Here is a 15,766-nt window from a genome sequence, read left to right as displayed (position 1 = left end):
ATACAAGTGAACTTATTTACAGAACAGAAATAGACTCACAGACATAGAAAACAAATTATGATTGCCAAAGGGGAAAGGTGGGGGGAAGGATAAATTAGGGATTTGGAATTAACAGATACACCATTATATATACTACTATATATAAAATCGATAAACAACAAAGACCTACTGTATAGCACAGGGAGCTACGTTCAGTAGCTTGTAATGACCTATAATGGAAAAGAACCTGAAAAAGAATATATATGTATGTATAACTGAATCACTTTGCTGTACACCTGAAATCTTGTAAATCAACTGTACTACAAAAAAGGACAAAAAAGACAACCAGGAAGCAGATATTCCATGGTTGAGCCTAGAGCCCATTCAGGTAGGGCTTTGTTTTTCCTAGGAACACACAGACTAATTTAGAGGCTGTAAGAAATGTGGGGTTGTTGTGTGCCTGGAGATGTCTCATGTGCAGTTAAAACATCCCATTCCCTCTGTCCTCCAGGGAGGACTAACAGTTAAGGCTGAAGGTCTAAGGTCACAGGCTACAGGAGGAAATATCATTTATTCCTTGAGTGGAAGTGGCAGCTCCAGACTAGGGGCATTGGAAGGGAGTTCTTGGATTTGCTAGAGGACCTTGCCAGCTTGTCTACACTTCCCGAAACTTTGGAGCTGTGTCCTTCCTTTCCCCCTTGCTTTCTCGGTAGTCTCCCCTCCTCCCCTCTCCTTCTACCTTTTCTCCCCCGCCTCCATCCCCTTCCTTTCACTGCCCTCTCTTACTTCTTCCTCCTCCACCCATCCACCCATCCACCCAGCATTTGTCAGGCATCTCCTGTGAATAGAGTCTTTTGATGAATTAAGATCCTGTGGGCCCTTCTCACAGTGTGTGTGGTCGTAGATTAACTGATTGATTCTGTCAGTAGGCTGGGCCCTGGAGATGGACATGTATGGAAATCATTATAATAAATTCCCTTTGCATGTTTATTCATGTGAATAGTGGTCATGGACTACACACTCTTATACTTCCTTAAAAAGTGGATGCCAGAGTCATGAGGAAGAGTGGAGAAGATGTAGGAATGGGTCCAGGGCAGTTCCTTTCCATCACACAAAAGTAATTTCCAGTGCAGGCACCTGTGAGGGGTGTTAGCTCTTTTGTAAAGCACTGTATATCACTCTGCTAGCTCGTATTTGAGCACCTCAAGGATTACATTGTAAGCAGTTTGTGTGCAGGAATTGTGTTCTCTGTTCTGTAAAATGGTGACTGCAGTGTCATTTACCCAGTGGGGATACAATAAATATTAATTACTGGTAGCTTATCCCTTACCATAATTTTCCCTTTCAAATTAATGAAGCAGATTCCTGATAAATGCATTTGTCTCTCCAGAGTTTCATTTGCCAAGGCTCAGATGCTGTAAAGGATTTGCCTGGAGATGTGACTTTCTTGTACAATTTTGTCCCCCTCTTTCAAGTATCCTTTGGAGATGCATTTCTTTCCTGAAAATAATTGGCACTAGTGAAATTAATTTTAGCTGGAAAAGAGAACTATATTGTCATGTTTTTGTCTGCTGCTTTGCATAGATATTTGAACTAAAAACAACAATTAAGTTTTGAAAGAGAGTAACAGGCATTAGTAGGTAGAGCTATGGCCCAGTGGGAGATAAGAACGTGCTACTAACCTGAAGTTAGATATAGATGTCTACTGGCTTTTTTTTTTTCCCCAGGAATTCTTAGAACAGCCTTCGATTTTCCCCAAATGGAAATTACATCTCCAGAAGCTTAGAGGTTCTCTGAGATAGGCCAAGCGTGTACGTGGAATATGAGTGTGAATAAAGGTAAAGCAGACTCAGGAAAGTGGTTTAATTTCATACTCGTTGATCTTTGGTTTGTAAGGTTCCATTCTGCAAGAGATAAAAACCTGATATACCAGCCAGCATCTGCTGAGAGATGGCAGGTCGACCAGAAGGCTTCTGACATGGATCAATAAAGCAGCATTTTAGTTTTTGTTTTATACATGATGTATATTTAACAGTTTCTGATGAGGGGACTTCTGAGAGATACTTAAACACTTGAGTGAAACTTCCACACCATTTGCAGGACAAATCCTTACCCTTTGTTTTTCAGGCTTTGTTTATGAATCAAGATTTCTTTCTGGGGATTTTACCCAGGAAGACTTCGTGGTCTAACTTGTTCTCTTTCAGTTCAGAGTGAATTGCATCTTAATTCCTTTTAGGCGGAAGGCCTTGCCAGGTGAGCATCCCTGTGTGTGTGTGTGTGTGTGTGTGCGTGCGTGCGCGCGTGTGTGCGTGTGTGCTGTGATCACGAATCGTCTAGGGCGGTGCCGTTCTGTGTGCCTCCTGGGAGTGAGGCAGAGGGGCAGAGAAGTTTGGATCCAGGACACTGCACTTCAGTCCTCACATCTCCACTTGCATGGATTATGGTTTGGGCCCCAGGGTCGTGTAAAACAAGAATCACGATGACCAGCCTGCCTTGGGAGCAGGGCAGAGCTGGGAGAGTGAGAGATGATGAGTGTGGTAGCACTTTGTAAACTGTAAGGCTCCCCCTTGGTCCGGACGTGAAATGGCCCTGCTTCTATTATTCATGTCAATGGCTGTGACTGGTGTGACTGCTGTACCGGAAGTAGATGGAGAAGTTGAGACGGAGGAACGTGGGAAAGCCAAGAGCCAGTTTCTGCTTTCCTCTTCAGCTTAGATGCTGGATTCAGATCAGACACAGGACCTTGCTTGGCGAGCTTGGCAAAGGTGGACAGTCCTGCCCTTATCCAGTGGGTCCTGGGGGCAGAGCAGGCAGTAGGACAGGGTCCAGGTAGACGCTCCCTCTGGCGTGAGGAGGGTGTGGGCACCTCGGGCATTGTTTCCCATTGTCTCTTTGTCCTTGGACCTTTTAGGAGAGAGCTATGGCTTCTTCATGAGCTTTCTGAATCCAGTGGGTTCTCCTGGTCATCCTTCCCCTCCCAGCCAGGGCTGTGTGTAGCTTTCCTTCCATCGCTGGGGCCACCTTGTCCCTTGCCCTACACCTACCCGCCTATCCACATGGCTGCTTCCACCCTGATGAAGGAAGCATGCTCTCTGGACTTCCTTTAGTCTTATTTGCTTGAATTTTCTTTACTGGATATGGAAACTTCTTTTTTGTTAAATATATTTTACATGTAACATTCTGTAAATTTAAGGTGTACCGCATGTTAATTTGATACATATACATAGGGTAATAGGATTGCCATTGTAGTGAGATTTAGCACCTCTGTCGCATTACATAATTATCCCTTCTTTTTAGTGGTTGGAATAATTAAGTTCTAGTCACTTAGCAAGGTTGATGATTATAGTACAATATTATTGTGTATATTCATTATACTGTGCATTAGGTCTCTAGGGCTTATTTACTGCTCGTTGCTAGATGTGGAAATTTCTTAACCTTTTTTTAGCCCCATAGTATACAGGGACATGTGCAATGAATTAAAATTAAAAAAAGATACTGGTTTTCATTTTTTGAGTTTTTTTGTCTGTGAAATTGGTTATGAAAAAAAGATGAGTTTTAGAGAGTGCTAATAAGAAAGAGGACAGCTCACACATTGCTGAGGGAAAACAAATTGATAACAATTTTTTTTCGATGGTGAGCTGGCAGTATTTCTCAAAAGGCTTAAAAATTAATGTTAAATACCCTTAAATTCAGCAACTCCTCTTCTAGGAGTTTATTTTAATAAACTTCTAGGAGTTTATTTTAAGTTTAGTTTACAAATTTATGCAGAGATCTACCTACAGAGAAGTTTGTGGAATTGTAATTTGTCACAGAGAAGAAAGTTAGACCTCATTGTAAGGTCCAGTGATAGAGAATTGGGCAATAAATTGTGGCCCATTTTATGTGCTGGAATGACCTGCAGTATCGTAAATAGTATTGTTACAATTCAACATGGTATATGGAATTTTAAAAAAAGCAATATTATGATGTGCAACCACTTTCGTAAAAAGTAAAAGTACATATTTGTGCATAAAACTGTTGTATGTATACCAAAATTTTAATACTTATTTCTCTAGTTTGGGATATGTTATGGGTATTTTTTTTCTTCTATTTTACTATGTGTGGTGTTTTTTTCCGTGATAAGTATTGTTTTTGTTTAAAAAAAAAAAAAGAGATTTATAATGAAAACCAGCAGTGGGTGGCACTTCCACCAAAGCCCGGGTCGTGGGTGTCATGCAGGGGAGGCCAGCCTTGTGCTGGTAAGGGTGAGCGCCTTTATCGCATCCAGCACCCTGCCAGGGCTGTGCCTGTATGAGAGAGGCAGAGGTACAGAGCGATGAGGGATGAAACAAGGCGGTGATTTCCTGACCCCTTTCCTTTTACTCACAGTCCTTCTGTTGGCCTATGGTGTTTTCGTTGAGAACAGGATAAGAGACCATTCCTTTTGCACCTGGCACCCCTCATTACCAACTTAACATTCAGTACAGACAGGTGGAGTGAAAAAATAATACTTTAAAAAAATTTTTATTTATATATTTTTGGCTGCTTTGGGTCTTCATTGCTCTGTGCAGGCTTTTCTTTAGTTGTGGCGAGTGGGGGCCACTCCTCTTTGCGGTACGTGGGCTTCAGTAGTTGTGGCACGTGGGCCCAGCAGTTGTGGCTCGCTGGCTCCAGAGCACAGGCTCAGCAGTTCTGGCGCACGGGCTTAGTTGCTCCGTAGCATGTGGGATCTTCCCAGACCAGGGCTCGAACCTGCAACCCCTGCCTTGGCAGGTGGATTCTCAACCACTGCGCCACCAGGGAAGCCATAATAATACTTTTTAACATTTGTGTCAGCATCTTCTGTTACCTCATTCTGAAAATGCATTCTCCACCTCAGTTTTCCTTTAGCAAAAATTCCATGAGAAGATGTGATGGTGACATTGCAAGCAAGGAGCTTCTGCCCCAGAGCCAGGGTTGACTTTGCTTGGAGTGAAAAGCTCTTCCATGATGCAGCCACTACAGTGAGATCTGTGGAAAGATGTCTGTGATGTGTGTATTAGCTTTCTGGGGCTGCGGTATCAAAGTACCACCGACTGGTACTTTGTCTCCCAGTGATGGATCCTAGAAGCCCTCAGTCCAGGCATTGGCAGGTTGGTGCCTTCTGAGGACTGTGAGAGTCTGTTCCAGGTCTCTCTCCTTGGCTTATAAATCAGTCTTCTCCCACGGCTTCTCTCATCTGCCCTCTGTGCGTGTCTGGGCCCTAATTTCCTTGTTTTCTAAGGACACCAGTCATATTGGATTAGGGCCACCCTAATGACCTGATTTTACACTGATGACCTCTGCAAAGAACCTTTCTCCTTGATTGCAGCAAGGATTGAAACTCCTTGGTAACAGCCAATCATACTTTCTTTCCTGAGAATTTGAAAAAATGTGATTGGAGTCATGCACATGTGCAGCAAGTTTGGAACCCTTCATGGCAGCCCCTAGAGAGGGGATCCTCAGGTTTCTGCTACTGAGAGTCTCCAAATCTCAGCCCTGTTCTTGTCCTTTCTAAGAGTTGGTTGTTCATCATCTTTAATCCTACAAGAAACTCCTATATTTTTCTAATAATTTTTTTTATTGAGGTATAGTTGATTTACAATGTTATATTAATTTCAGGTGTACAACACACCTGATTCAATATTTTTATAGATTATATTTCATTTCAAGTTATTATAAAATAAAGGCTATATTTCCCTCTACAAAAAAAAAAAAAAAATCCTGTCTCTAAGTTAGGTCACATTGAAGGTACTGAGGGTGTGGGATGTCAACATATGAATTTTGGAGGGACACAATTCAACCCATAATGATGTATTTCCCCCCTATTAAAAAAAACTCATTATTTTGAAAAATTTCAAACGTAAAAACATTAGAGAAGATAATATTAAACCTCCATGTCACCACCAACAGCTTCAGCATCCCCAAAGCCAGTATCATTTCATCCTATCCCCCACCAACACCACTGGAGTATTTTGAAGTAACTCCCAGCTATAAGAGATGATGCATTTCAAGTGGTGAAGGTTATACAATTATATATAAGGGATATCCTGTTAAATAAAATAATACTGTGTGTGTGTACGTGTGTGTGTGTGTGTGTGTGTGCGTTTGTATAAATTGGAAGAGTCAGAGTAATACCAGAATGTTAGGACTTATCTCTAAGAATTAGGATTTCAGGTAATTTTTACTTCCTTTTTTAGAACTGTATTTACTTTCTGATTTTGTTGGGATGGTGATTGATGGTGTGAGTCAGCCTTTTGTAATCAGAATAACAAAAACAAGTTGTTTCCAGGTGGTGAGAAAAGGTGGGGTGAGGGACAGTGGAAGAAACGTCACCGTCACCGTAGTCATTTTCTGAGGCAGAAAGGGTATTGCGCTTCCCGAATAAGAGAAGGAAAGAGGAGGAAGTATATCAGATCGTGCCTCGGAGTGGAGCCGCCCCACTGTAGGAGGAGAGTGTAGGAGGAGAGTGAGGGCTGCCACTACAGGTGAAGCTGTGTGTGACCTCAGCACGGACTCCTGGCTTCTCTGAACCCAGATTTCCTGCTTGCAAAATGAAGGAGACAGACTTGACAGCCATAGATTCCTTTGCCCATGAATGCTATGATCTCATAGTTCTTTTTTCTTTTTTGACGTATAGTTGATTTACAGTGTTATGTTAATTTCTGCTGTACAGTAAGGTGACTCAGTTATATATATACACACACATACACATTCTTTTTTATATTCTTTCTTATTATGTTTTATCTCAGGATATTGAATATAGTTCCCTGTGCTATACAGTAGGACCTTGTTGTTTATCCATCCTGTATATAATAGTTTGCATCTACTAACCCCAAACTCCCACTCCATCCCTCTCCCGCCTCCCCACCCCCCAGCAACCACAAGTCTGTTGTCTGTCTGTGAGTCTGTTTCTGTTTGTAGATAGGTTCATTTGTGACATATTTTAGATTCCACATATAAGTGATATCATATGGTATTTGTCTTTCTGACTTACTTCACTTATTATGATAATCTCTAGTTACATCCATGTAGCTGCAAATGGCATTATTTTGTTCTTTTTCATGGCTGAGTAGTATTCCATTGTATGTATGTACCACATCTTCTTTATCCATTCCTCTGTCAGTGGACATTTAGGTTGCTTCCATGTCTTGGCTTTTGTGAATAGTGCTGCTATGAACATAGGGTGCATGTATCTTTGTGAATTAGATTTGTGTCTGGATATAGGCCCAGGAGTGGGATGGATGGATCATATGGTAGCTCTATTATTAGTTTTCTGAGAAACCTCCATACTGTTTTCCACGGTGGCTGCACCAGCTTACATTCCCACCAACAGTGTAGGGAATTCCCTTTTCTCCACACCCTCTCCAGCATCTATTATTTGTAGACTTTTTGATGATGGCCATTCTGACTGGTGTGAGGTGTGGTACCTCACTGTAGTTTTGATTTGCATTTCTCTAATAATTAGCGATGTTGAGCATCTTTTCATGTGCCTGTTGGCCCTTTGTATTTCTTCTTTGGAGGGATGTTTATTTAAGTCTTCTGCCCATTTTTTGATTGAGTTGTTTGTTTTTCTGTTCATGATCTCATAGTTCTTGAACATTTCAGTATGGGCTTGTCTTTTGGGAGTTGGTAAAGATAAAATGTGCATTTCATATTTGAGCAATGTGGAGTTATTACTGGGGGTGGCAAGGAAATGATTGTAGAAAAGCCAAAGGTGAAGGTAAGACAGAAAAGAATCCGTTTTTAAGAAATGTGCGGACCCATCCCCATATCTTCAGAAAGTGTTTCTGAGTATGTGCATGTGCAGGTCAGAATTTTGCCTTTGCCTTTTGCCTTTTGCCTTTTGCCTTGGATGGCATGGGCTGCTGTATAAATAGCACTGAGACTTCTTGGTAACACTCACGTTCTCATATTGAAACTATGGAGGGACCAGGATGGATGTCCTTCATCTCTGGATTGGCCTTTCAACCACTCTTTTCTTTCATTTCTATTCCCCTAGTCTCACATGATAAAGGCCACGTGTCAGAATGTTGAACTAAAAATGCCAGTAGCCTGTCCTGCCTCCCAGTGGTGGGGGAGGACAGATAGATCTGGAGTCAGCACGTAAGTCATCTGGTAACAGTCAGCCTCAGTCGTACCCCCTGAGGTCCAGCAAAGTGGGTATAAATCCAGAAAGCAGGTAAAAATGTAGAAATGATGAATGCTTCTCTTCTGTCAATTTTCTAAAAGAGAGAATAAATTCTGCAACCAAAAAAATGAATGACTGGTGCTTGGCACTCTTCCATCTGGCTAGTTAGATCTGTTTAGGAAGCAGCCTTCAACTTGGAAGTGGAAATAACATGTATGCACTTACATACCTTTGAAAGGAAAGCAAACTTTTCTGCCCAAAGGCATAAAAATGACTTCAGGCCTGAGATTCCCCTCCCCGACCCAGAGCTGAGGGCAAAGGGGATCCTGCCAAAACAGGCACCTGTCCCCTGTGTGGAAGGTCTGGACTCTCAGGTAGACCAGCAGGGACCAATGGAGACCCCGGGACAGGAGATAAACCAAGCAGATCAAAATGGCACCACAAAGTGTCTGAAATTAGATTGTCATTGAAACCACAGGCCATAAAAGTAGGCTAGGGCTTGCGTGCTCAACCTAAACATGTGATTGCCTCCTAAAAAATTCAGATTGGACCTGGAATCTCCTAACACGATAGCCAAAATGTCCAGGATATGGTCAGAAATCACCAGTCACTCCAAGAACCAATAAAATCACACATTGAATGAGAAAAGAGAATTATCTGACATCCAAACCGAGATGAGTCAAATGCTAGTTTTATGTGGGCACAGCCTCACCCAAATGTTTACACGGGGACTCTGCCCGCCTTCCAGCTGCAGGGGCCAGGCTGAGCAGTCACCACAGAGATCCAGTGGTTTGCCAAGCCTTAAATATTTACTCCCTGGCCTTTTATAGAAGTTTGCGGACACACGTAGTTAGGTCATCAAAGATCTAATGGTCAATTTTTGGGAGATCTTTCCTTCTTTTTCCCATTTTTTTTTCCAATTAAAATTTTTATTGAAAGTTGAATTTCAGAGCAATATCTCTGAAGACATTTTCACTACAGTTTAGGCTTCCAAATTAAATTTAAAATTCAACTGCCCATGTTACTATTTATTTGAAAAACTCAACAAAGATGACAAGATGATTAAGGCCTGTATTTCAGATGGTTAAATTTACATATGCCCAGGCAACAGTAACTCCGTCATAATTCACTCCTCTGCCTAGAAGACAGTAGGTTGTTTTGATGTTGGATACTTTAAAAGGTGGAATTTTGGTTTCCCTTGGTTTATAGTTGGTTTCTTACGTTGGTTGTTGGTTTCTCTATTCTCTTCCTGTGTTTTGTCACCTTGTTCTTCCTCTTTATCTGTAACCTCACCTGTGTAGCTGGCAGCCTCACCCCTGGAGAGGGACCCTGTTTCCTCCCGCTCATCTTTGTTCCTTATTGTCACTGTCACTCTCTTACTCCTATCAAGTAGTGTGGATTTGAAGATCTGCCCACTCGATGGGGTTTTCTTTGTCTGCTCACCTGATGAGCCTGGAGAGAGATTTGGGAGTCCAGGAGATGTTTAGGACTGGCCTCCGTGGGGTTGTGCTTGGGACCACGGAGAGCGGTGCAAAGGGACCCGGGACCCTGCTTCAAGGAAACTCTTGGCTTGTTAACATTCCGGTTATGCCAAGAGCTGGAACAACAGACAAAGCCCAGGGAGTGCAGGAGGCAGGCTGAGAGTCAGGGAAGCGACTCAGCGAGAGGGAGAAATTGTTCAGGTGAGGCCAGGCCTTAACTGGGTTCCCAACACTCAGAAACATGGAGAAAGGCTGTAGACGTTGGGATGTTGCCTCTCCAGATGTCACCACCACCCTCTGATGACAAGGCCAAGGGACTTTATTGTTCACGCTGTGGGGGAAATGCCACCACCATGGGGCAGTGTCTCTCAGCCAGGAGGGCAGCGTCTGGAAACGAGAATTAGAACTTTGGTTGACAATACAGGGACTTGATTGAGATCAAGGGACAATGGCTCAGGACTGGTAGAAACAAGGCAAGGACTTTGAGCCAAGGCATTTAACAAATTTTAGGGTGCACACTGTGTGTTGATGGCTTCCATTAAAGAGCTGATGGATATTTCAGGAAGCTTCTGTAAGGAGCCGTCAAGCCATTTCTGGGGTGGGGAGTCTGGAATTTTAAAGTAATGCTAATGAGGGTCGTTGAATAGTAAATCTGTGTTAATGGAGATAGTAAGCTCTGTGTGTGTGGGTGTGTGTGTGTGAGACAGAGAGAGAGAGAGAGAGAGAGAGAGAGAGAGAAGTGTTAGTTTTAGTTAGTTAGCTAGTTAGTTAGTTTTGGTTCTAAGGTCTTTGAGCCTGAGTTAGCCAAGGACTGATCCCTGACCCAGACGGGAGACTTAGAAGGGGCTCTGGAATTCCACCAGGCTGAGGAGAAATGTCAAACCAAGGCCACCTTGAAGTTGGCATCGAATTGTTTGTTCTCCTTCCAGGCAAGAGGGATTGAGTTACTGAAGGTCCCAGGGAGTCTGTGAACCCAGAAAGCTCGGCCAAGCAAGGCCGGCAGCCCTGGTGACATTAGGATAAGAAATCCGAGCATGCTGCTGCTGCTTTGGTTACTGACGGATGGATGAGTGAGGAGCTGGTATTCGTTGATGTCTAGCCTGTCAGGGCTGGACCTTTCCGGCGCCTCTCAAAACCTACACCAAGCTTTGCAGGTCAGAACGGTCTGAGGCCATCAAGGCGAGCGAGTGTAGCCGCTGCCCCCTTGCTGCCCCCTCCTCAGTTCCCTCTTTAGCAGGATCTCATCTTGTTGAGCTGATGTCACTGGGTTTTGGTCTTTGCCTTCAGCTTTGGTTTCAGCTTCAGTGAAATAAAACCATAAAATCTGCAGCCACTGACTTTCTTAGCTTTGATTTTGCAGTGCACATGCCATTGTTTGTGCTATGAGAAGTGGACCTTTTTTCTTCCCCTGTGAAGTTGGATTTGACCTAAAGTTAGACTACTTCACAACCTCAGAGTTGACATTCCCAGGGGGTGGATCTCTGAAATTTCACGGGGGTCCCATTTTGCACCTGTGTTAACAAGGTGGCGATACCCCTGATTGTAGAAGCCAAACGCCACAAGAAATGAAATGCGTGCTTTTTTTTTTTTTGGTTTTTAAACACCACACATGGTTGATGTTGTGCTTCAGAAGAAGTGTTTAGAGCTGACTTGAAACTTATGTAATTAGTGTTCAATTAGTTCAAAGGCTGGTGGCCGTCACTGGCCGTGCTTTGCTCTTGTGTTGAGGGTGTGGGAACCTTGCAGGGCAGAGGGAGCTGCTTTGGGACTTTGTTGTTGGTGTTTTTGTCATGTACAGCTTTGAGACATCTTCTCATATGTGCCCTTCATTAAAATTAGATATGGAAAAAACAGCTAAAACTTGTTCTTCCCAAGTCTGATGAAGGTTCTCCATCAGTGCCTCCCAGTGTGAGAAAAGTTAAAGCAGTGATAAGCGTGATATACAAGCGCGGAGGCTGGGAGTCCTGTGTTGCTTTCAGGGTTCGTTCAGTTTCTTTTGGAGCCTGATGATACTAATAGAAAGTGAAGGTTGGCATCGATTGTGTGTTTAAAGACTAAAGTTCTGTTTTGCGTCACGTGGAAAAGGGGAGAAAATGACTCTCGGCGTCTCCTGTGTGTCACGCGCTGTGCTAAGCTCGTTTTAGTGCTCAGTGTACCAAGAAAGATGCTGAAATCCGTCCAGTGTCTGGTCCCTGGTAAGTCTGTAGCACAGGGTCACTCAGGGAGCGCTCTCGGCATTTTGAGCAGGAAAGTTCTGCCGTGACTTGTGGGGCATGTGGCACCCCTGCCCCCTCCCACTCAGCGCCAGCCGTTCTGCAGTCATTGTAAACGTCAAATCCATCCACTGCCGGTTCAGACGTCCTTTGCTGGAGGCTGTCCTGCCTGTTGGCGCTGGCAACAGGCTCTGATAAACACTGTTGAATGCTTTCTAGAGAGCAGATACGTGCCTTCCATCTCTGGGAACCTGCCTCTGTTGTAATAGGGTAGAAGATTCTGGAAGTCACTTTTGTGTTTTTATTACCTGAGATTTGCATCATATTTTATGCTTGTGAAATAACAAGTACTTATCCTATACTATATAATTGGAATACAGTTCTCCTTTTCGTTGATTAAAAAGGAATATATTCCATATTTAATGGCTTCATTTTACTCACCTTTTAAGCATTATGTTATCGTCCATAGTAGTCAAGAACATAATATACATTTATACATATACATACATAATATACATTTATATTCCATCATTATATTTGCTGCTTCCCTTTCAACGCATCATTTTTCTAAGACAAGATTTTATGGTAGGAATTTACAGAAATGCTGACTACAAGCAGTAGCTTGAAATCAACTTCTCCCTAAATGTTAGCAGTTCTACATAGAGTTGACTGTCAAAGAATATAAAAACATTTTATCTTTTTCAATGTTAAATTTAACCATTTTCTTGGCAAACCTAAACTGATAACGGAGGTATTATTTTTACTGAATCTTCAGCCATGTTGTCCTAATAGACTATAATGATTTGTGTAGAGTTTGTGTCATAAACAGACTCTCTTGCGCCTCAGTGAGAAAAAAGGGACCCTGATTCAACAGATCCATCAGTGAACATCACAGATAGAATGGTCCTTGCTTTCACACTAGTACAGATGAACATAAGAAATAAGTAAATTACAAGTTGGGTTGGAAGATGGTAAGTGCTATGGAGAAAAATAAGTTGGGAAGGAGCACAGGAGTGCCAGGGTTTTGGTTGGACATATGATTTTATACTTTTTTTTTTTTTTGATTTTAAATTATGTGGTTCAGGAAGCTTTCCTGAGAAGGCAGCTCTTCAGCAAAGACCTGAAGGAGAAATGAATTCTTATTGAGCTCCTATTATGCCCCAAGTACTGTTTTAAGAGCCAGAATGGCTAGGTATAAACTCTGTAATCTGCAAAAAATAATTTACATGGACAGAGGATGGGCATGTAATATGTTTAATGTCGATATTTTAAAAAATCTTTTTGAAGTAAGGGCACCGATTTTGGTAAGTAGGATTGCAATGGGGGAGTTTTTTTTGTTTTTTTTTTTAAGGAGATGACTACACAGAGTGATAGGAAACAGCAGAAAGAAAATAGAAAAATAAGCCAAAGCATGGGATGAGTTTTGTGTCCAAGTCCAGTCCTTACAGAGTATTGCTTCTTCCCAGCCGGTGGCATCTTGATGGTAACAAGGATCCTCCTGGGATGACAGTGACAAAGCAGGAGCGATTGCTTCAAATTAAAGGATGGCTTTTGTGAGGGATGCTTAAGGAACAGTGGACCGGAATCCAGAGAACAGGAGTTGGTTCCTGCCTCTGATGCTGACCTGTGACCCTGTGACCTTGGGCAGGCTGCTTTAGTTCCTCCATGTATCAGCTCGACTGTTTATTTGTTTGCCATGCAATTTATGGCTCATCATCTTGCTTAGCGAGATAAGTTGTAAAACAGGAGGGGCATGAACTTCTCAAGATCACCAGTGAAGTCCTTTTCTAGTTCTTGAGTTCCTTTCTCCTTCATTTGTCCAAGGAGACACTGCTTGTGTATAGCTTACAAACTGAAGCCAGGCCACAACACAGGGTTACTGGTTTGTCACAGCTTCAGCCATGGAGCAGGGCTGGCTCTAGAACTCCCAGTTTTTCTCCTCCTCCTGTCACCCTACACACGGTGTTAAGGAAGTCGCGGGCTCTCGTAGCATTTTGGGGTCAGAGTGGGTCGGCACTGGCCTCGGTCTGATCTCACCTCCACAAATGCCAGCCCCAGATGTCACTTCTATTTCTTGAACTTCGAATAGGACTGCCAGGGAGTTAGGGATGGATTGCAGCTGGAAGGAAAGCATGGAATTAACCTTGCTCTGAGGCAAAGCCACACGCTTCCACCATCTCAGATAACCTTCCGTGGTCCAAGGACCTTAAAGTTGGTCACAAGACTTCTATACTTTTAGTATATTTCTTATTACCTTCCAAAGATCTGTAAACTGATACACCCAGGTGGCCCTGATGGTCCCTTTCAGCTCTAAAGTTCTAAAACCCTCTTGTGATCAGAGCTCTAGAGGCATGCCTTTGCGTGGATGGACCCAGGTAGATTTCACCCGGGCCTGCATCATCCCAGGAGGGCTGTACGCCGAGCACCCTCCGAGCTGTCTCCCACGCTGCTGGCAGTCTGGGTGGTGATGCTGTCTCTCACCACTTCCCCCGCACTTTCATCCACTCCGGTAGTTGAAGCGCTGGCTCCCCGCCTGTGGGAGAGAGGACTTCGACCCTCACCTTCTCGCTGTCTTCCCGTTCCACAGATGATGACCCAGGTGGAGGGACAGCAGAAGAACCTGGTGCATGCCATCGAGTCTCTGCCGGGGTCCGGGCCCCTCACTGCCTTGGACCAGGACCTGCTGCTCCTGAAAGCTACCTCTGCTGCCACCCTCAGCTGCCTTGGGGAGTGCCTGAGCCTGCTCCAGCAGAGCCTGCACCAGGCCAGTCAGCCCAGCCACAGGCCCGGGGCCTCGGGTAAGACCTCCGGGGGCCCGCCCGGGGCTGCAAGTGCGCGCTCTCCGATGTACGCATGCGTGTGTCTGTCTGCCATCGCCTTCCTCCTTTAAATCCATCCATCTCGCCTTTTATCCAAGCGCTTCTCCATTTACCCCTTCTTCCTTCCCCACCTCGCTTGGGCTATATTTTTATTTCTGTTTTACCCATTAGCAATTGCCATCCTATGCACAATTTAACGTGTTTCCATGAATACTCTGAAACTACTTTGAGACGTGCTGGCACCCCGTTCTCCGTTGCATTCCGTTTGTGAATTTTGCACTCAGTGTTGTGTTTGCAAGACTCATTGCTATGCAGCCTCTAGTCCACTATTTCTTTTTTTTTTTTTTTTTTTTTTTTTTTTGCGGTACGTGGGCCTCTCACTGTTGTGGCCTCTCCCGTTGCGGAGCACAGGCTCCGGACGCGCAGGCTCAGCGGCCATGGCTCACGGGCCCAGCCGCTCCGCGGCATGTGGGATCTTCCCGGTCCAGGGCACGAACCCATGTCCCCTGCATCGGCAGGCGGGCTCTCAACCACTGCGCCACCAGGGAAGCCCTAGTCCACTATTTCTAACTGTGCCTGTGGAGTGTGTCCCCCAACACTTGGCTCCACACCTTCTCCTGATGGACACCTGCCTTACCTCCTGCTCTCTGGACACCCGCTCCCCCCATCCCTTTCCTGTCCCCTCAGGGCCTGGTGTGAGAATTTCTCTGGAATACAGAGCAGAAGCATTTCCAGTTCTTTATCAAGAAGCTAGAGATAATAATAACTCCCCTTAAGATGCTCCAATCCTTTTGAAGTGTTTAATCGATAAGCAGATAGAAAGATATTAGGGAAGATTAAATTAAATGATAAAGGTGAAAATGGCTTGAGATTGGTGATGTCATATAGAATTGTAAAGTATTAGAAATAAGAGACAAATTGAAGCCTCATGGAGCTTTGTTGCCCAGGGCTCAATTAATTAATGAGAAATGAGGCAGTTCAGGTGATGGAAAGTATAGCTGGGTTATGACAGATAGTCTGTATTTCACACTTCCCACAAGTCGCCTTTGCCTTCCTCTTTCACCAAGGTTAAAAGCGGGATGTTGGTTTCCTACAGTAAACCGTATAAGGGTAATTCGGGTTTCTTTCTGTAATACCCACCATCAT

At 43.8% G+C, this 15,766-nt stretch overlaps 1 protein-coding gene across 4 annotated transcripts in view; it reads left to right on the top strand.

The window, feature by feature from the left end:
- The window catches only part of OSBPL10 (oxysterol binding protein like 10), a 286,331-nt gene that overhangs the window by 188,099 nt on the left and 82,466 nt on the right, over positions 1–15,766 (top strand). For all 4 annotated transcript variants that reach the window (XM_029242396.1, XM_029242397.1, XM_029242398.1 and 1 more), the window contains one exon: positions 14,389–14,599. In XM_029242396.1, coding sequence (XP_029098229.1) covers positions 14,389–14,599 — 211 coding nt within the window. The remainder of the gene's footprint in view (positions 1–14,388; positions 14,600–15,766) is intronic.

This window comes from Monodon monoceros, unplaced genomic scaffold, assembly GCF_005190385.1.
Source record: "Monodon monoceros isolate NGI ecotype Baffin Bay Population unplaced genomic scaffold, NGI_Narwhal_1 Super_Scaffold_3, whole genome shotgun sequence".
Taxonomy (NCBI): Eukaryota; Metazoa; Chordata; class Mammalia; order Artiodactyla; family Monodontidae; genus Monodon; species Monodon monoceros.
Note: the sequence above shows the minus strand (reverse complement) of the source record. Positions and strands in the feature narration are given on the sequence as shown.